The sequence below is a fragment of the Phaenicophaeus curvirostris genome, chromosome 1, assembly GCF_032191515.1.
Source record: "Phaenicophaeus curvirostris isolate KB17595 chromosome 1, BPBGC_Pcur_1.0, whole genome shotgun sequence".
NCBI lineage: Eukaryota > Metazoa > Chordata > Aves > Cuculiformes > Cuculidae > Phaenicophaeus > Phaenicophaeus curvirostris.
Window position 1 is genome coordinate 129,930,760 of NC_091392.1, and position 22,500 is coordinate 129,953,259.

At 42.3% G+C, this 22,500-nt stretch overlaps 2 protein-coding genes across 2 annotated transcripts in view; one reads left to right on the forward strand and one right to left on the reverse strand.

Annotated features, from left to right (window-relative positions):
* Positions 1 to 22,500, forward strand: part of AP1S2 (adaptor related protein complex 1 subunit sigma 2) — a 216,039-nt gene that overhangs the window by 36,890 nt on the left and 156,649 nt on the right. The gene's annotated exons all lie outside the window — the stretch shown is intronic.
* Positions 330 to 18,004, reverse strand: ZRSR2 (zinc finger CCCH-type, RNA binding motif and serine/arginine rich 2). Its single transcript, XM_069874840.1, has 11 exons — positions 17,931 to 18,004; positions 14,909 to 14,988; positions 14,659 to 14,758; positions 12,647 to 12,755; positions 12,243 to 12,329; positions 10,056 to 10,094; positions 8,157 to 8,272; positions 5,063 to 5,276; positions 2,720 to 2,775; positions 2,448 to 2,557; positions 330 to 1,825 (listed from the first exon to the last, which is right to left on the reverse strand). Exons 1-11 carry the CDS (start codon positions 17,975 to 17,977, stop codon positions 1,344 to 1,346), a joined length of 1,440 nt encoding a protein of 479 aa, XP_069730941.1. The 5' UTR covers positions 17,978 to 18,004; the 3' UTR covers positions 330 to 1,343.

A 22,500-nucleotide genomic window follows, 5' to 3' on the forward strand; every position in this document is an offset into this window, starting at 1 on the left:
TCAGAGTCGTAACAAATATCTATTTGGGAGCTCTTCATGTCTACTCGAGGCTTCTTTAGGAGGTCTGAACTGTACTTCTAACGGCAGGAGCCCAAGTTCTTTGGAGAGGCTAAAGAGACAGAGGCTCTGCAGACCTTTCAGGGCAGCTACAGTGTCAGTGCCACACACTGCTCTCCCCAAGCATCTACAGATGCCTAAGTGCCCAAATTAAATACTTGGAAGTTAAGCAGTATGAAGTACAGTCCATCTTAAAGCCTAAACTTTTAAATTAAATATGAAAAAAATGACTGTAAGGATTTACCTAATTAGCAAAGTACCTGTAACATAACTGTCATTTCAAAAAGGTTTTGTCCTGCAACTGTTTTTATGTACGCTGCTACTCCACCTTGACTGTAGGCAAGGTAGGCAGTAGGCTGCCTTAAACTGTTTGTAAAATAAGCCTAGAAAGGCTTTAAGCCAAGTCCCCCTCTCCCAAAAAACCTTCAGTTTCTTTAGCCACTCTTCAACCATCTTGAGTCTTCACAACAACATAAACGTCTTTGGGTACCAGGTGTATATTACCACATCACAGGTTAGGCAGGCTGTTTTCAATTATAAATGGTATGTGACCAAAAGGTATGCTAAGAATTTTCTATCCTCACTAGAGGATTACAAGTGCATGGTTCTCTGCTCTTACTTGGGGATTTAGGTACTGAATAAATTGATTTTTCTGTGTACTTTTAATCTACTGCAATCCCCACAGGCAATTAGCTCAGCAGCTCAGTCAGGGGAGAGCAAAAAATCCAACACTTATGACCACAAAGCTTCTACCGGGCAAGTATGGTACAATCAAACAGTAACGTCTTTTAGACCCCTTTTCCCCAGCTCATAACATGATTCTATTTACTTTATCTAATAAGAGATTTCCCATAAACAGACGGAAAATATAAATGGCAGTCTTCTACACAGACTTCAATCTGCCGTATGCTGTGGTGTGAACTTACAGCACACTGGCTGTTCTGTACTAACTCCTTACAAGGACAGTAAGCACTTAACACACACATAACACAGAAATAAGCATATACCAAATAAGCTTTACTTCTCATTCTATTTGTATTCGGTATGCATCCAGGTGTTGCGGCAGTTCAGAGGGACAGAGTAGCTAGAGTACTTGACATTCACACCTTATAGAGGACTTAAACTTTTAATTTTCTGAAGCTTAGCACACAATAAACTAGGTTCCTTTATTAGGAAGAAACATTTTAATGAGCAAGAACACTTTATTTGAAACTCAAATATATCTGGTGCCCTACTGGAAAGATTTGTCAACTCTTATGTTTGATCAAAACTTTTAAAAGTAACTCTCACTTTGTTTTGGGAGTTTCACTATTTTTTCCTCGGCTGCTCGATCTCTTTTTACCCCTGCTCCTGGATCGAGAGGAACTCCGACTTCTGCTCCTACTGCGTGTTCGACTATAACTTCTGCTGCGACTGCGGCCTCTTCTCTTTCTCCCCCTGCTGTGAGACCTCCTCCTTTCTCGACTTCTTGACCTGCCAGACCGGCGCCTTCTCTTGTTTTTGCGGCGGTTCTTTTTTCTCTCAGATTCTCCATTTCTTCGGTAAGAATGATCTGGACTTGGGCTGCCCCTTCTCCTTGACCGGCTGTAGTAGTCGTCACGATGGCTTGATCTGTTTCTCCTCTCAGAGTTTTTAGACAACTGATTAGTCCGTTCAGGAGAAATGCGTATGTCTCTATTGGCCTCCCAAAACTCATTGTTTGGATTTTTGAATACATGAAGAAAGTTGCAGTGTTTCCCTCTTGGACACTTCTGCCTTTCAAATAAGCCTGCAACAGATCAGGGTTTGCTTTTTTATGAACAAGACCCGTTAATTCTCTTTTTATGTTATGTACCTCCTGGAAAGAAACTTATTAAATTGAATTTGCTTCTTCAAACAGAAAAACATGCATCTGACCACCTATCAACTCAATTCATGCAAGATTATTTTTTAATATGTACTTTACTTGGAATTAGCTTTTTAACACCTACAAAGGCTTTAGCTTAAAAAATAATTTTTAATAATTAAGAATGTAAATATAGGTAACTCAAATGTGATAGTTACTGCCAAGAACTGCTGATGGTTCAGAAACTGCTGCTACTTTTTAAAGAGGTAAGTTTGTACTCCCTGTAGTTCCACCTTAAGATTATTCTTTCCCAAGCTAGGACCCAAACTTTCTTTTCCAGTTCCAGGTAAATCCACTGGGATGATTCAGATGCTTGGGCCATGTGGTATGAATATTCCTTTTCTTTCCTAGATCTACACAAGCAAGTTAGCATATTTGCCTTCCAAGCAGAAATGAACTGCAACACTAGGCAGATCAGAAAGCTACAAGCTAATACCCTCTTTTTCACTTCCATAAGTACACTGAATAAAACTTGTGCTCTTTTTCAAGTGTTCATGTGACTCACCGCATATAGCAGTTTTCCACCTTGTCACAGGACAAAATTCACAATGAAGCTGTCGGCCTGCATACCATCGTCCACTGAATAGAGCAAGAGCTGCCTGACAGTCCTTCTCCCTTCAAAAAATAAAAATCACACGTACTGTTAACATCACACAATTGTTTAAGATTACCAGTTTTAGGCTGCTTTACAGTATGAGAATGAAACCCATGGATTACACAAACAGTGTTTGTTACTGGACTCTGGTTCTAAAACTTAGTAAGACTGCGAGTACTTACGACTGATACTGGACGTACACATTTCCTCGCAGGTGAGGCTCGTAGTTGCAACTGACCTAAGGGGATGGAAACACTAAGTTAGTGCAATGGGAGGTTTATGTTATAAAGCAGCTTACACATGTTGAGATGGCAGCCATTGTAATTTATGACAGCTCATCAATATGATCTGACATGATTTTCTTCTGAACACTTAAGTTTTAGCCAAAAAGAAGGCTTCAGGGAAGGAAAAAAAAAAGAAAGCCCTTCTAGCTTATGTTTGACTGTTTCCAGCATTATGATTTGCTGAACTGGGACCTCTGCTTCACTTAGTCCACAAAACAGCTTGTACTCAATTGTCTCACAGTTGTCTAGGTCAGCCCTACTGTGCAACAGCTAAATCCCACTCTGAAAACAATCAGAAGTGTCCTCATGTAGGATTCATTATGTTAAGAGCAACTTACCTTCAGAGCATCCACGAGTTAGAAAAGCTGAAGTTGCCAGCTTTCCCTGTACAGTTCTGAAATACCTCTTTTCATAATAATTTAGCATTCAAAGTCTTAATAAGCGCTCTCAAAATTACACAATTTACCTTCCAAGGAGTTTGTTACTAGTTACAAAAGCTTCTGAGATGGGCAGGCCCAAGCAAGCTTAGAATCTAGTTCTTCAGGGTAGAACTGTGAGCCCAGCCTCTTTTGCCTCCAGACAAAAAAAAAATTCCAAGGCATTACTAAACCCTGACTGACCATCAGAGAATACCTCTTGTGCACCGGGTTAGGCAAGGGCTTCAGACACAATAACCACCAGTTATATAATTAAATATTACAGAATAAGCAGTCAAACTATTTGAGATAAACAACATCAACACAAGAACAAGCAAGAACGATTTCATCATAGACATTTCTGGGTGGGAAGTGTGTTTTGTAAAGATCTGCCAGATTCTGGAATAGCTTACCAGAAAGAAAAGCAAGAATAAAGCTTTGGGTTGCATTGGAAAGAGAAGTCATCCAGAAAAAGGGTGTGGACAATCTGATTCTAAATGGCACCAGAGACTAACTCAATCACAGCTAAGATTCCCCATCTAACACATAATTCCTAAGCATCTCTAATATAATGAAAATGTCCATGAGAATCATATTACAGTTGCACAATTACTTCAGAAGCTACAGAATTCCACACCAAAAGCTCTTACTCCCATTATTAGTGATGGGGACCCACGTACGTGCAACTTAGCACAGTTCTGTGTAACAACAGTGACACAAAGTTGAGGATCTGGGTTTGGTGGTAAAGACAGCATTTCAACCCAAGCTCCACTGGGAATCAACAGCCCATCATCTTGGGTCGAGCAGTTTGCTAATATCCCATGAGTCAAAATATGGAGGGCACACTCCTCCAAACAAGTGAAGGTTTCTTACCTATAAAGGTCATTATACAACTATTGAAAATTCACTTTTTCTACTTTCCTCTTGCTTGAAGTGCTAATACAGTCTCAGTTCTGAGGCAGCCGTCAGTAGATGGAAACAAAAGGAGAAAAGGCACTGTGTGCCTCCTGGTGACGGCAGGAAAACACTCAGGAATGGCAAGCAGAAAGGGATGCTGCAGTAGGTTCTGCTACAAGGAGATTTCACCATCCAAGCTGCATATCTTGGGGCAATATGGGACTGTTAACACACATCATTCATCTCCAAAGTTTCCATATAAAGGTCCCTCTTTTTCCCCCATAAGAAATCGTTATATAAATGGGAAGAGTTAGGAAAGAACATTCAGCAAACCAAAAGCAGAAATTAAGGATTGATGACAAATTTCAACAACATTTACATAACTTACCTTTTTATAATTCCCCCTATTGAAATATCTGCTATCTTTTCGGTTCATTCTCATTTGATTTTATTTTATCCAACCAGTCCTAAAATGACATTGTTTGGGTGTATACTCCAAATACATTTTATACACCCACTATTCCACTCCTTAGGCACAAATAGAGATTATTTATATTGTTCGACTGTGTTAGTGCACACTCTGGGGCTTATCACAAGGGACCGCGAGGTAGGTGGACTGCTGAAGTATTAATAACTTGCAATATAAAAGCACAAGCTTTTGTCACAGTCCGAGGGAACGGGAGAGAAGAGTCACACAGATTAAGACAGTGCTCTGTAACAGCAGTAACAAGTTTACAGGTGAGAAGAGATGCATGGTTTGCTGTCAGGACACTGTATTATTCTCTAATGTACAGAGAATTTAGCTAGGGCATGCTGGACAGAACTGCTGTTAGCGCTAGTAAAACACAACTTGCATGGTATACATTTTATATTTAGCACTCTTATTACACTGAGTATAACAACACTATTATTATACTTGGATGCCTACCTTGAATTGAACAACCTTCCCCACATTCTGAAACTCAGGGAGCACATCCTCATAGAACTCCAGGAATTGCTGGTAGGTCTCCTCATCACTGTACTCAAGACTTGCGTCTGTGTCATAGTCATCTCTCCGGCACTGCTCCATGCCAAAAGTAATGAACATCCCTCGTACGAGTAACGTCTTACTAGATGTTGGATAGTTATGCTTGCGAGAACACCTGGACATTTGTAGTGAAGAAAGAAAAGTGAAAAGATGAGCACTTTCAGGAGAAAATGCACTTGCTGAAACTTAAAACTCTTGTCTGACTAACAGTTATTACAAAAGAAAATCCATTAGTGGAGGACCAATGTATTTCAATTACTAAAACAAATCATTTGGAAGTGAGTTTATAACCTTAATGCCTTCTGCCGTGCATAAATAACATTCTTGCTTAAGTTATAAATAGATACCAGTAATACAATAAAAGCCAAAGTAATTTTTTTTAGGCTACTAGGGTTAAAACGTGTTCCCCATTTAGGAAGGGCCTTGTAGAAAGACTTATTGGCAATCTTTGAAAACATTTAAGCAAGTCCCTGATCTTTCTGCAAACTGAACAACTTTTACTGAAGTTGTTCTGGTCATACAGGGCGGTGGTTAGAAGCAGTGAGGGAAGGGAAGCATGTTTGGATCTGAAGCTGGTAAAGTACCAGATATGATATTTTTCCACTTCTAAAAAAAATGATTCTTCTAAGTAAGTCTTATCTTAATCTGCATCTTCTTGGCAGCCACAGAAGTATTAAATCTCCCCCACCATCCATCACATTCAGGCAACCTCCCTCCCATGCTGAAATACAGTTCTCCCCCACAAACCTTCAGATTCAGCAAGAACATAGATGTTAGACTGTGTGTTTATTTTATGTGATCTCTATTTCAAACGCTTCCCCAAGCAACTGGGTCATGCACTCTCCAACACATTCCTCCTTTTCATGACATGATCAGAAAAACAGTCAGACTAGTCTGCTCTCTTTATCTAGCACTGGCAAAGCATAGAAAAATTGGAGGGAGGTCAGGTCTCAAAATGGGCAATTACAACCTAGACATCGGATAGGAAGCTTCTTTCCACATCCAGTCATTCAGAAATTGACTCTTGCTTTTTTGGTTGGCACCTTAGATTTCAAAAAACAAACAACTAAAACCAAAACTCCGAAACCAAAACTAAAGCCAGAGACAATGAATTTGATGTTGTTTTTTCTTTTAATTTTAGAGGGCGTCTCATTTCACTGTTCTATTTGAATGACAGAACTCAAAATAGTACACCTAACCAATACGGTCTGTACACTGAATTGATACAGCATATGACAGAACAAAAGGAACCCCAAGGATGACAAATTACCTGAATTCCAGTATTACTACAAAATATTAGGGTTTGAATTAGTGGGGAAATGAAAAACCATAAAACTGGCCAGTTTTAGCTTCTTCAAGACACAGGGAGCTTTGATTCAACAATTATTTTATTGATAACACCAGCTTTCAATTTTTCACCACTGTGGTCCATTTCAATTTCCAACCCATTTTTCCAGTCCTGTCCTAGCCATATGTCAGTTCTTCAACTTATGGTCAACACCAGAGGTTAGAAGGACCAGAATATTAAGGAAGCAGGTACATGAGGAGGAGGAAGTACCATGAAAGAAAGGTTGCAGAGATCAACAAGCACAAGTGAGAGAAGGACAAAATAAGATGCATCTCAGTACGTATTTACCAAGCCTGTTCATAGTTCAAAGCAAAATGGATTGTTCACTGATTTATAATTAATCCGAGAAGGTTAACTCCATTACATACTGCTGAAACAGAAACACTGTGAAGATTACAAAGAACTAAACATGTGAAAATCAAACATGCTGTCTGCAATTGAATAGCAGGCCAAAGTTTTATTTAGAAATTCGACATGTATCTCAAAATAGAAAAAAAAAGATATGGACTTGAAGCTTTCATAGAGTTGATTTATTACATAATTATCCACAATATACATCACACTAAACCAGATTATTTCTAGGATAAAGAAAGCTACACTAGCTGGACCACACATTTCAGTGTTACAAGTTAGTAAAATAGCCTTATTAGTTTATGCTGAAAATTCATGTATTAAGTATCAGAGTCTTTCCCTGCTGAGCTATTTCTTCTCCTTAACACACAAAAATTCAGGGATTTTCTAGCCAGATGTTAGATTATGGATGTCAACCTCTTTAACGGTCACTAATGAACCTGTACTCCATGAACCATTTATACTTTTGGTTTCCTCTGTGTCCTCTTTCAACAAGTTTATCTATTGGTTTCATATGAGAAAGTACTTTTTGTCTTTTTTAAGTTGGTAAACACCCAGGAAAACCTAATTAAACTATTTCATAATAAAAGCAAATAATCCCTCCCATCCTACTCATGCTCCATGTTCATCTACCACAGCCCTCACCCATCATGTCTCGACTCTGCTTTCAAAGAGCAGTTTGCCACTCCTCCTACAGAAGCTGTTCCTCACACCTAATCATATTCTTGTTCTCCTCTTTTCTTGCCTTTTACTGTGCTTTCTTTCTAAGACAGGGCACTTGGAACAGTATAAAACCCCAAAATAATCAAGAATGTGTTGCACATTTCAGCAGTATACAAACAGCAGAATTCTGGAAGCTACACAGCAGCCTTCTCAACTGTGCAGATGTACCTTAACTTGCTTTAGTCCATTGGAGATTTGATTTTATTTTTTAGAAGACTCAGCAGATGCAAATTAGACAAGATAAAAGACACTATCCGACATACCAGGCCTATACTACTAGCAGAAATCAAATATATTCTTCCTGAATATATCTGCATCTGTCAGAGCCAAGGAAAAGTCAGTTTGACCAGAACACACTACCAATAATATGCCATGCCAATAAACAGTTCAATTCCAGCCAGGTAATGCTTTTGCTCTCAACGTCTAGTGCCATCATGAATAACAGAACCACATCCACATGCATGAAAGCAATTTATACAGCAGTTTTTCATCAGTTTGAATATGACGTAATGGATTTGGTTCCCTTTCATCTCTCCAAAACACTTCCATGCTGGTAAACATTCAATTGATTACCTGTCTCCAAATCGGCAGGAGCCTGTTTTAATATAGAATGGACAATTCGCTCTGTCTTTCTCTGTGCCTATATTCTCTGGGGGCTCTGGGTTGTGCCAGGTCACACCATTCTCCAGCTGTGGAAAAAAAATATTAAAATACACAGAAGTTAAGACAAGGATAAAGAGATGTAATGTCAAAACAAAACTATGAATTAAATCACATGCAATTATGAGTACTGTGTGCAAGTTGAATCCATTTTAAGCATTGTTTAATAAAGCTGCCCAGTGCGTCAGCTCTCTGGTGATGGAAAACGTTTTTTGATAATTGTTCAGTTTTAAGAACAAGTCTATATTTATGATTTCTTTTTAAGAAAAAAACCCAATCCAAAACTATCACCAAACTGGATGTTTTCTTTTGCTAGAGGAAAAGCTTCTTAAGATTTTATAACCAAAAGAGTTGCAATATTTTCTCCTCAAGTAACAATTTCATTTGTTATTTATGAGAATTGCAAATACTAGGACTGATTCTTTCTGTTCAGGTAAGCCCTGTTACCTACTTCACTCCAGGACCCACTGAGCAGCACTTTATACACTTGGCAGAGAGAAAGACTTGACTATTTATGTGTTTATTTATATACTTATATGCTTGTCTTTGCAACAGCTCAAAGCTCAGTACAGCCATCACTATCACTTTTTATGCAGCTAGAAAAGGCTGAAAGTAACCTGCCAAATGCCAGAATTAAAGAAATAAATAAATTCATAGTTAGCTTCCATACTACTCATCTTGGGTCATTAGCATTTCTGTAATTCAGAATGGAATTACCAAGTTTGAAGCGTTGACTGACAAAGCACACATTTTAAAAAGGGCATTTTCATTTTGCTAGCCAAAAGATCTGTAAAGCTCACTAGTCTAAGATTTTGTTTTAAATCAACTGAAAACTATTTACAAGCAGTATTCGACCCTGCTACCAGTTCTCTTCATGACTCTCAGACATAATTTTCTTTCAACAAAACAGTACCGTCACTTTAAAAGTAAGTGACTCAACCCTGAACTAATACTATAATGATGTCTGTAGCGTACTACATTTCTGCCTATTCCCTTGCAGAAAGGGCTGCTAATATATCTTCAGATCTGGGCAGGCAATAGTTCAGAGCATTTCTGTACCCATGTTATGAAGCTAAAGACTTAGATTCTCTACCTAAAAAACCCCGATGTAGCTATGGCAATCTACATACAATATGGGTTAATTAGGTTAAAACTTAATTGTCAGATTCATCCAGTGGTTTGAGCAGAGCAAGAACTTTCACAAGTTTAACCACATAGGAGGGATAAAAAGCCTAATTATTCTTTAAGGCAATAGGAAAGACTGAATTAATCTTCTCCAAGATTCAAATGAAGATTGCAGTTCTCTTTACTACATGCTGCCAGCTTGAGATTCATGCTCTTCCCAGGCATCAGAGCAGTCAGCTTCTCCCTTCCCCCACCTGTTTTTTTCTTAAGGATTTGTGCCCTCCTTTACTGCTGAATCCTTTTATTTAGAGCCTGCCATCTGCTTGAAAAGACAAGTTTGTCCTGCCACCCAGAAGGACTCACAGATTTATTTAGAATTCTAATTCACAAATAAACCATCACATACAGTGGTTCTTAACAGCACACAGCAGTATTTCCAGATTATTTTTTGACTCAGATCTGAAAAGGCATGAGCATGCACAACTTCACTGTCACCAATCAGCCAGAAATGTGCTTAATTATGTTCCACCCACTAAATAATTGTTTACAGCTCATGCAAGCCACTACATATTAAATTTATTCAGGCCATTAAGTTCTTGAGAGCAGATGGACAACATGCTAGAAGGCAAACACCGGATGGCAATTAAATTACTCTTCAGTTCTTTTTCAAAAGGTCCCTGAACATACCTGGCTTTCAGCTTGATCCAGCATCCTCTGCACAGCTGCCTATAAATGGTGCAAACACAGGACTAGTGAAAACCCTGAGGACACGCAAAACATCTGGTTTCTTTAGTTAAGAACCTAATTTACAATGCTCAATGACTATGCATAACAATATTTTGATGGAGTTTGCTTCAAAACCCAAAATTTTACTTTTGCTCTGCAGAAATTAATGTGCTAAAAAGCTGTTAAAGGATACATCAGACCAGATCCTCATGTAGATTATTTTTTAATCTAACTGCTAGGCAACTTATAAAGTTCGATTTCCTTCTTTTTTAAAACTATCATTGAACTATTGAACACTTAAATATATCCCCTGCTCTAGTAATCACTCTGGTTAGTTAAATGCATAAACATTTAGTTGCACTAAGTTAACTTCAAACGTTTTATGTAACACATAGTAAAACACATTGCTTAGCAAGCATCTGTTAAAGCAAAACCTTTAACTGCTAAGAAACTTGAATATCATAAGCTCACTGTATCTGCCCTTCCAAACAATGACGATATTCTTTCCTTTCCTTCTTCTAAGTGGACTGAGCAAAACAATAAAGTCACTCTCCAAAAATGGCTGGAAATTAATTTTAACAAATTATTCTAGAAGGTTCCAAGAAAAGAGACATTTAATAACCAACAGAAGAAAACATGCTAGCATTGTTGCAATTCAGAAGACAATTAATTAAACTTAAAGGAACAGGGAAGAGGAAATGAAAATATAAAAATGCAATCCAAGATGAAGACCCAGACATCATCTGGTACTAATCAAATATATCAGGTATCATCCACCCTAGTAAATAGATAAATAAGTAAATACCAACCCAAAATCAAAAACCACCAAACCAGAAAGTGTATTTTTTCATCCGAGACAAGAAAAAAATTTTTGGTTTTAATCAGTAAGTCAGAACTGGAATAAACGGCTGCCTCAAGAAAGAAGCAAAATCAATTCAACAGCTTTGCACTGCTGAAATGGGTGGCTCCACTGCCAGCTGGGTACTCAACTTTCCCTCTGGGTGCCTGTGAATTCCCTCTATGAGCCAGTTGAGCTCACTAAACCAGTAACAGAGAAATCTGGAAAAAAACCAACACAAACAAACCAACAACGAGTAAAAAAGAAAGTGACTTTTATCTAGTTCAGGGAACCAAATAAGCTCACTGAAGACTTGGACAAACCCAGAAAAAAGGAGAGGGAAGCAACAAAATCCCACTGTTGCCATGACTCAGCTCCCTTGGAACTATATCTCAACCTTAAATAAAGGATGTGACCATCATTTTCTCTCCCTACCCTGCAAAGACAGAAATGGACTTAACATAAGAGGAAGTAAGACGTGAAATACAACTGCTGTTCTTTTTCATTCCTCATGCAAGCGTTAAGCAATTAGCGACACACTTGACTATTAACTGCAGGACACAATACTGTTGACTCCTGTCTCTTCTTCTCCTGTGGCTATTGGACGCAATAGCACACCATATCCCAGAGAAATGACTGCAATCTTTTGTAACTGTGGAGAAGCTAAAATGACCAGATCTGAGAAAGCTGCAACCACCCTTTACTAGCAATATGTCAGTCCTCATGTTGGACCTCTTACATCCAGGTCATTTGACTTCTAAAACTAAAGAAGAATGTATCATTAATGAAATATTATCAATGACTAGTATCTGCAGTATCATTTTTTTCCCCACTCAAGTTGCTCTGAAAAAAGATACGTCCTTTTGGATGAGTCAGGTAAAGAAGAGCTGTAATATATCTTTTGATAAAGATTGTGTTAAGGAACAGCAGCAATGTAATTCCATCGTCCATTTTCTTCAACACTGACAGTGTTCAGCTGGGACATGAAGTAAGGATTACTTTTAATGCACAATACAAAAAGCACACATATCAGAACCTGTATTCAGTGTGCCTTTCTATGTAACTGATGAAAAAAATAACATACTATGAACAACCGGATGTGTTAAAGCCAGTTACCCTTCTAGGTATATGGGTTCACCAAATCCTCTTTAGCAGTTTCAGCAATTTAGACAGAACGGAGAGAAGTAGTAACTAGTACATTTATATGTTTGCTAATTAGAATAAAATGCTTCTTCAACATGCATACGCTATTGCATCTGATAATGTAAGAGGATATGTAACACGCTTATCCTCCCACTACCAGGAATCACCTCTCTCTCTCTCTTCTCCTGTTGCTTCTGCTGTGCCGCTTCTCTCTCTTTTCTTTGCTGCTCTTCCCATTCCTCTTTGATCTTCCTCTTTATGATAAAAAAAGTTTTAAAAAAATTAGTTCAGGAAACTTTATAATCAGTCAAATTCAAAACTATCATGTTGTATTCCAACTCTATGACCATTAAGTTTTCATCCAGTCATAAGCAACCATCTCTGGACGAAAAACAATTTTAAGGAGTCCCTTTTTCCTTTTTAATTTGGCTCTTCTAGAACGAAAAAAAGAAGAGCTTATGCTTCCAAACATACCAACAAGAAAAATGGGTCAACTACACAACAGCAGAAGATACTACACAAAGTCTACGTCATTGCCAAACACAACTGTAACACTCAGTTTATACATCACCTCTTCTTCCTCTTGACGTTTTCTTGCAGCCTCTTCTTTTTCTTTCTTAAGCTTGAACTCTTCTTGGGCCTTTTCTTCCCTCAGCAACCACTGCTCATGTAGTTTTTGCCTACCAAGGAAACAAGCTAACACTTAGACTAAATTGACTGACTACCTATAACTGATGCAACAGTCATGCATACAATTAAAAATTATCAATTCAGCAATATCTACAGCTAATCTAATCTTCTTTAAGAGAGACAATTCCATGGGAATCACCCAGGCTTTAGAGAAAAGCTGTATATCCTGAAATATACAAAACCGATTCTGTTTTACAGAATCACACAGAATCACTAGGTTGGAAAGGACCCACTGGATCATCGAGACCAACCATTCCTATTAATCACTAAACTATGCCCCTCAGCACCTCATCCACCGGTCTTTTAAACACCTCCAAGGAAGGTGACTCAACCACCTCCCTGGGCAGCCTGTTCCAGTGCCCAATGACCCCTTTCATGAAAAATATTTCCTGATGTCAAGCCGGAACCTCCCCTGGCAGAGCTTGAGGCCATTCCCTCTTGTCCTGTCCCCTGTCACTTGGGAGAAGAGGCCAGCACCCTCCTCTCTACAACCTCCTTTCAGGTAGTTATAGAGAGCAACGAGGTCTCCCCTCAGCCTCCTCTTCTCCAGGCTAAACAACCCCAGCTCTCTCAGCCGTTCCTTGTAAGGCCTGTTCTCCAGCCCCTTCACCAGCTTCATTGCTCTTCTCTGGACTCGCTCCAGAGCCTCAACATCCTTCTTGTGGTGAGGGGCCCAGAACTGAACACAGTATTCGAGGAGCGGTCTCACCAATGCTGAGTACAGAGGGAGAATAACCTCCCTGGACTTGCTGGTCACGCCGTTTCTGATACAAGCCAAGATGCCATTGGCCTTCTTGGCCACCTGGGCACACCGATGGCTCATGCTCAGTCACTGTCAACCAACACCCCCACATCCTTCTCCTCCAGGCAGCTTTCTAGACAGACTTCTCCTAGTCTGTAGCACTGCACAGGGTTGTTGTGCCCCAAGTGCAGGACCCGGCATTTGGCCTTGTTAAACCTCATGCCATTGGACTCTGCCCAGCGGTCCAGCCTGTTCAGATCCCTTTGCAGAGCCTCCCGACCCTCCAGCAGATCAACACTTCCACCCAGCTTAGTGTCGTCCGCAAACTTGCTAAGGGTGCACTCGGTGCCTTCATCCAGGTCATTGATAAAGACATTGAACAGGGCTGGACCCAGCACTGAGCCCTGGGGAACCCCACTTGTCACTGGCCTCCAGCCAGTGGAAATTTTCACACCATTTCCCACCACTCTCTGGGCCCGGCCATCCAACCAGTTTTCCACCCAGGAGAGTGTGCGCCTGTCCAGGCCAGAGGCTGACAGTTTCCCAAGCAGAACGCTGTGAGAAACTGTGTCAAAGGCTTTGCTGAAGTCCAGGAAGACCACATCCACAGCCTTTCCCTCATCCAGCAGCCGAGTCACTTTGTCATAGAAGGCGATAAGGTTAGTTTGGCAAGACCTGCCTTTTGTGAACCCATGTTGACTGGGCCTGATCACCCAGTTCTCTTGCATGTGCTTCATGATAGCACTCAAGATCACCTGCTCCATGACTTTCCCTGGCACTGACGTCAGACTGACGGGCCTGTAGTTCCCTGGGTCCTCCCTGCGACCCTTCTTGTAGATGGGCACAACCTCAGCCAGCCTCCAGTCCAGTGGAACTTCCCCAGTCTTCCAGGACTGTTGGAAGATGATGGAAAGGGGTTTGGCCAGCACATCTGCCAGCTCCTTCAATACCCTTGGATGAATCCCATCCGGCCCCATAGACTTGTGGGTGTCTAGCTGGGCAAGCAAATCTCTAAGCACCTCCTCATGGATCATGGCAGCCTCATTCTGCTCCTCTAATCCTTACAGATTTATTGAAACTTTTTGAAGTATCAAAATGCAACTGACTACCAATGTGTCTACTGCATGTACACCTCTTTACAGATTTTTCACCTTTCTGCCTCAAGTTTTTTTTCTTCTTCTTCTTCTTCCTCCTCTTCTTCCAGTTCCTCCTCTTCCTCCTCAGACACCGACTCATCTTTTTCTGTAGCTTCTGAGAAAAAACACAAAACAATGCATCTAAATAACTGGACATGACAGTCAGCAAAGATACACAAAATCATATTCTTTAAAAAAAAAGAAAGAAAGAAGAAAGAAGAATCCCTACTGATTCCACTGACAATATAAACCACTTCACAGTTACCTGAGTCTCTTAGTTTGGCAAGTGCCTGCCGCTTTTTTTTTCGCTTTTCTTTCTTCAGAATAGCTCTGTATTTTTGATGGCTAAAGATGAGAGAATATTACTTACATTAAAACAGGCAAATGAAGCATTTTTAGTCATACATGCACACAATTTACAGCAACAGTACAAAACTAACAGCTATTTGTGCGACACAGTAACTCTACAGGGACATCTGACATGAAAAAGAAATCTGTAGCCTTGTTGTTAGACCTGCATGTGGACAGCAGCAACGATCACATTTCGACACAACACTGTTAAGTCTCATCCTTCTTGAGCTCTGCAGCACTTTACATTATCAACAACTCCATGGAATTTCTCCGAGTCCCTGAAACTTGGTCACTAGATAAGATTAGGAAGAAAAATTTGTGGATCTCCTTCCTATAATTTTGCCACACCTTCCGGTACATTCTAGTTTTCTTCTCTTTTCCGGGATATGAAATTCTAAGTTCCTTCCCATCTCCCTTGATATTCTCTACAGGCAGCAGTTTTAACGTATAGATAACGCAGCACACTTAACAAGCACAATAGACAATGCTCAGGTCTACTCTTCCACTACAGAAGCTCAGCCGGACATGTCTTTGCTTGTCTGACAGCTCTGCAATGCTGCCTAGAAACAGCACCACATTTTCATTGTGGTTAAAAACCCTCCAAGTATCTGGAAGTCTTTTCATATCAATCCCTTTTCTGTAATTTTTCATTCTAGCTCTCTTCTTTCTAGCCAGTTTGTAATGGACAAACGGGAGGAAGGGATGATCTTCAAGTCGTGTCATTCTGCCAAGCCAAATATGGACAGAAGATCAAAATCCTTCTGTTCTGGAGTATGCAACTCTAAAAAATTCCACAGGTGTAACTCAGACAGCCAAAATCTCACCCCCGTCTCTGACCCTTTCATTTGGGGTTCCACAAAACCTCACCCTTTGCACACCTGTGCATGCCATCGGTAACACCACGGTCGTTATCCAAGCAGCAGTGCTTGCCCACGAATACCAGTGCCCGACTGCCTGCCCTGCCCACACCTGACCCTTCTACCTTTGATCAGGCAAGCCTAGCGACCTCTCAGGTAACGTCACCTGCCTGAAATGAATCTCATCCACTCAGCAGGTGTCTAGGGCTGACAAATGAGGATACCTCCTTTCCGGTTTCCCAGCATTCTTGGGTGAGCTTGAATCATAGAATCACAAAATGGTTTGGGTTGGAAGGGACCTTAAAGACCATCCAGTTCCAACCCCTCTGTCATGGGCAGGGACACCTCCCACCAGATTAGGATACTCAAAGCCTCATCCAACCAGGCCTTGAACACTTCCAGAGATGGGGCATCCATTCCTTCTAGGCAATATGTTCCAGTGCCTCTCAACCCTTACAGTAGTTCTTCCTAATATCTAATCTAAATCTGCTCTCTTTCAGCTTAAAAGCATTACCCCTCATCCTATCACTCCCTGATAAAGAGCCCCTTCCCAGCTTTCCTGTAGGTCCGCTTTAAGTACTGGAAGGCTGCTATAAGGTCTTCCTGAAGCCCTCTCTTCTCTAGGATAAACACAACACAATCTCTCAGCCCGTACTCAAATAGGTGGTGCTGCAGCCTTCTGAGCATCTTCACAGCCCTCCTCTGGACTTGCTCTAATAGATTCACATCCTTCTTGTGCTGAGGGCTCCAAAAGTGAATGCAATACTCCAGGTGAGGTCTCACAAGAGCAGAGGGGTAGAATCACCTCCCTCGACCTGCTGGTCACACTTCTTTTGATGCAGCACAGAACGAAGCTGACTTTCTGGGCTGCAAGTGCACATGGACGGCTCATGCTGAGTTTCTCATCCACCAACACACCCAAGCCCTTCTCTTCAGGGCTACTTTCAATCCACCGCCCATCCTATATTTGTGCTTGGGATTGCTCCAACCCCAGTGCAAGACCAGGGCAAGCCCAAGGAAGGAAGAGAGCAAGCAACTCTCCTCACTTCCAGGCTACAGCAACACAGAAGGTGGGCAAACACCTAAAATGCGAGAAGCAGCAGCAGCCCAGCCACTTCAGAACTGGGGCTTATCTCCCTCTCCAGACACAAAGACCCAGTAAGCATGACCACTCCAGCAACCTCCAGATTGGAGACCTGGACTGGGTGTGCTGGTAGATGTAAACCTCAGCATGAGCTGCCAATGTATGCCCGCAGCCCAGAAGGCCAACACTATCCTGGACTGCATGAAAAAGAAGCGTGGTCAGCAGGGTGAGGGAGACGATTCTGCTTCCGTCTTCCGCTCTCGCGAGACTCCACTTGGAGTACTGTGTCCAGTTCAAAAATCCTCATCATAAGAATATGGAGCTGTTGGAATGGGTCCAGGAGGCCATAAAAACAATGAGATGGCTGGAGCACCCCTGCTATAAAGACTGAGAGAGTTGGGGTTGTTCAGCCTGGAGAAGAGAAGGCTCCAGGAAGAGCTTATAGGGGCCTGCCAGGACCAGAAGGGCTACAGGGGCGATTGGAAGGGGCTCTTTACAAGGGTAGGGAGTAATACAGTGAGGGGGAACGGCTTTAAACTGGAAAGGAGCAGATTTATACTAGACATAAGGAGGAGCTTCTTCATTATGAGGGTGTTGGAGGCACCGACAGAGGCTGCCCGGGGAAGCTGGAGGTGTTCAAGGCCAGGTTGGATGGGGCCTTGGGCAGCCTGATCTGGTGGGAGGCATCCCAGCCCACGGCAGGGCGGTTGCAACTAGATGGGCTTCAAGGTCCCCCCCCAGCTCGAACCGCTCTCTGACCCGCGGAGGGGTCACACGCCCCCAGCCCCACCCGGCCCCGGGGCCGCTCGGCCTCGGCCGCCGCCGCGCGCAGCTGCGCCACCGCCGGCCGCGAGGCGCGGCCTCACCCGCCCCGCCCCGCCCCGCGCGCTCCCGGCCGCCGCAGGGCCCCGGCGCCTCCCGCGGATCCCGGAGCGCTTCCCCTGCCCTGCGGAGGCGGCGGGGAGGCCCGGTGCCGGCGCCGGCCTCGGCCTCACCTCAGCTTCCCCAGAGGGGACTCGGGCAGCAACATGGGCGCCGCCATCTTGCGTTACCGACGGGATGTCACGTGACCCCGCGGCGGAAGCGCGCGAAATCCCTTCCGGCGGCGGCGGCGGCGGCGGCGGGCGGGGCGGTGCAGGGGTCACGGAAGGGTGTGGGTTGGAGGGGACCATTGAAGCCCATCCTGTTCCACCCCTCCTTGCCATGGCCAGGGACGTCCCACTGGATCAGGATGTTCAAGGCCCCATCCAACCCGGCCTTGAACACCTCCAGGGATGGGGCAGCCACACCTGCCCTGGGCAGCCTGGGCCAGTGCCTCACCACCTTCATTGTGAAGAAATTCCTCCTTATGTCTAGTCTAAATCTGCCCCATTCCAATTTAAAGTCATTTATCTCGTCACTACAAGGCTTTGTAAACAGTCCCTCCCCAGCTTTCCTGTAGCCCCTTCAGGTACTAGAAGGTCGCTATAAGGTCTTCTCAGAGCTTTCTCTTCTCCAGGCTGAACAACCCCGGCTCTCTCAGCCTGTCCTTGTATGGGAGGTGCTCCAGCCCTGTGGTCATCCATGTAGCCTTCCTCTGGATGTATTCCAACAGTTCCATACCCTTCTTATGCTGAGGATTCCAGAACTATACACAGTACTCCAGATGGGGTCTCGCAAGAGAGGAATAGAGGGGCAGAATCGCTTCCCTCGCCCTGCTGGCCACACTTCTTTTGATGCAGCCCAGGATATGGTTGGCCTTCCGGGCTGCAAGCGCACACTGGTGGCTCATGTCGACCTTCTCATCAATAAGCACCCCCAGGTCCTTCTCAGGGCTGCTCTCAATTGCATCATCCTCCAGCCTGTATTGAAACTGCATATTGCCCTGACTCAAACACTCCCATCGGGAAGCCGGGCTCTGGAGCTGCTTCACAAGGAGTGGCTGTGACTGTAGCAGTAGTGGTGGCTGTAGCTGTGGCCTGGCTATGGTCTCAGCCCCGGAGAGGGGGAGTCAGCACTAGGAAGGTCAGCAGTGTAGTGACTGACATAGGACGGGCAGGGAGCTTGGGGTCTTTGTTGGACAGGTGTGGATAGCCACTGTCCGTAGGGGCTGGGGCCAGGTCGCTGAGGAGAGTACTGGGGGGGCACATGGCCTGACAGCTTGGGGTGGTGGTTTTCTAGCTGTTTTTCGAAACTATCTGAAGCTACAGCCATGACTGGCTGGCTAGTAGAAAGGAAACCAGCTTTGGGTGGTCACGTAACACTGTCCCTTACAGCTGCTTTCAGTGTGCAACATTCAGAAAACAAGGCCAGAGTAATTCATATGTTAAAGATGAGATCGAGTGTGTGTTATTCCTCCTGCCAAAAGCATTTAGGATTCAGTAAATGTGCTGAAAAGTAGCATTTTAAATGTTGATTTACTAAACTCCTTTTAACAGACCAGAAAAGATTCAGTCCAATGAATCTTTCATTGTGATATCTGTAACCTTCCCAGCCCTACTGGGAAACACAGCCAGGTGGTGTGTGGCACAACAGCTAGGCTGGGTATTTTCTGCACATGGCAGTGCCTGTGTTGGGTGGATTCTCCCTGGCCACAATAAGCAGCTGATGACAGCTCATGCACTGTAAGTCACGTTGTTTACTTGCAGAAATAGGTATGTAAACATAAGGTGTACAATGCCTGTCTCTTGGCTGCTGTGAATGCAGGTGATGGATGGCTGACTCACCCCAGAGGCACTCAAAAGAGTTGAGGGAAGTCCCAGCTCCAGTGCAGCAGAAGCACAGCAGGCTGGTATATTGATGAATTTAACTGACACTGCTGATATACTCTCATCATCGTCTCTGAGGCATACTACCTGTCTTGATTATAAATGTATTTTGTGGCAGGAAATCAGTTACAATGCACAGACCATCGTGGATATGATGGGTTGAAATATGCAACTTGTCAGGAATCAGTTCCTCAGTGGCATACATCATAGAGTGCAGCCTTCAGAGGCAATGAATTTGTAGATTTTATTTGGGCATGTTTTGCATAGCCATTAATAAGGTACATTACTGATCAAGATCTAAATTATTGTCATAAACCACTATGTAAACTTACTTTCTATATGGTAGAGGACATATATTGCATAAATAAGTGTGAACTGCTGCCAGTGAAACATACCAGAGCACTTTCTCAAAATCAGGCTAATTGACTGTGCTCTTATTTATTCTGACACTCAGTGAAGTTATTGAAAACAAGCATGTGACTGCTATAGTCAGCAGTTACATTTGCTGTTGAACCAATGAATATTCAGACCATGACCTTGCTGCTATTACTTAACCATGTTTCATGTTCTAGATTGTCTTTTAAAATTAGGGAGTCAACATCATTATTGCTTTTACTGTTTGCTTGTGGAGAACATACACATAAAATAGCAATTTGCTGCTTCTCAGATACAGAGGATGGCAGTATTGTGCGTTTTACCACTGATGAACCTTCGACACCCATGGAAGTTTTGAAAAAAACACAACCACGTGTTTCATAAATCGTATTTCATTAAAGAATTACAACTGTAACCTTTCATCTGCCTTTCAACAGAGTAAGCGCTGTAACAACAATCTTGCTTTAAGTGTAAAATTGTAAGTAAAAATTGAGAAAGTCAATCATTTTTTTCATTAGTATGCTACGTTTCATTATGGCATTTCCCCAATATACTTGGCAAAAGAACCGTCTTAGGCTTACGTATTTCAGTAGTTGAAATGAGGATCTCTTTATAAGAAACCACAAAATACATCAGCTATTACAGATACTCATAGTGATTCAGGAAAAAGCTATCATGCCTCTTTGAAACAGGAATATAATAATTGTGTTTTTCTCCATTTTGTTTATTTTTAGTAATTCATACACATAACAGCAGCTTGATGTTCAAGTACAGGTGCAGAATTCAATACAAGTTAAATGATAACAGTGTCAGAAAGAAACAAATACAGCCATTCCAAATTGGCCAGAGCCATTCACATATCCAAAGTAATGTAGCGTTCTGGTCAGTAGTTGTTAGCCCTTCCACTAGGATGACAGACCACAGGACCTTCCAAGAGTAGCTTATTCTTGTGGAAGCTTTCAAGGATTTTGTGTATCTCACTCTTCCATTTTCGCTAAAGAAAAATATACCTGGCTGGCATATTACTATGTGAACCCTGTGATGGGAAGGTACCTGTACGGCGCACTGATTTTACTTCAGAGAACAGCACAGAAGAGAGAAACTTTTCTTATCCAACTTGAAGTTGGATACATACTGTATTATAAATCTCTGCATGTCTGTTAAGGTCTGTGCACAGAACTATGCATGTGCAGTAGACCAGCTCTAAAAAAAGACTACAGGTACTCTGTTTAGTACACATTTGCACTTCATTTCCACGTGGTTCTTCTTTCCATTTCTCTCATATTTCCTAGACGTGTGGACTAAACATAAGCAGATAAGAAGTGATTGCTCTCTTTCTATTATTACTAAGTCCCATGGGAAAAAAAGAAAAATATATATTGTAGGCACACAGATTATTTGAAGGACGTCATAATTTTTGCCTTATGCTCAAGTGGAATAGTTGTACCTTTCATCATACGGCTTTTTCCTGGCTGAAGAAAATGGAGGTGGGAGAACGCATGGGAAATGACAACAAAACCCCAGCATGGATTTTATTGACTTGGGAAATATATGTTGAATAAGAGACATTCGGGAAGTGCGGCTTTGTGATGAGAAGTGATCAGTTTCCATTGGTGCTTCAGGGCTGTAGGTTATACTATAAACTTACTAGTGAAGTGGCAGTGGCAGCAGTGTCCTTCTGCTCTGCTGGAGCTTGTTGTTGGTACATTCTCAGTGCCCAACCTGTTGTGGGTGATCCTCGGTGCTTTCCAATGCAAAGTGACCATTTCGAGTCAATATGTGTGAACTCTAGAGAGGGCGTGCTTCCCCCATGTGTTGTGAATGGTTACATGACTGTCCCAAGGGGTAACTGATTTCTCACATACTGTCTACTCCTGTGAGCACTGTTAAAAGCTATGTGACAATGTAAGTCACTTTTGCATCATTACAATGACAGTGGTTATGGGCCTCGTTCAACACCCTGTTATCCCTAAAGCTACCAGAAAAACCCCTCCCATTTCCTCCCATTTAAGGAGACTTAGGCTGGAAATCTATCAGCCAGCTTGGTCTATTGGATGATGTTGACATTCACTTAGACTCTAATCTCAGCAACTTCTGAAGTCTGCAACTGGCGTGCAGTATTGGTCGTTTCCATTGCACCTGGGAAACTGCAAGGCACCATGTAGATCTGTAGTTCTCCAGGTACATTTCCATGAGTGACTAATGCTGACAGTAGCACGTTGACTCTTTCCTCATAAGAGCTGAACACAACTATTTAAGACTAAAGATTAACTTCCTCGGAGTTTCAAACTGTTAATTTGTCCAATTTGAAAACTGAGGTTAAGTTTGGCCATAGCTGTTAATTAACTTATATGATAGCTATCAATATTTTACTTTCCTGGGATTTTCCATTTCAAAGACATGGAAAGAAGCAGCAAAGTACATTGCTAAACACACTGAGAAG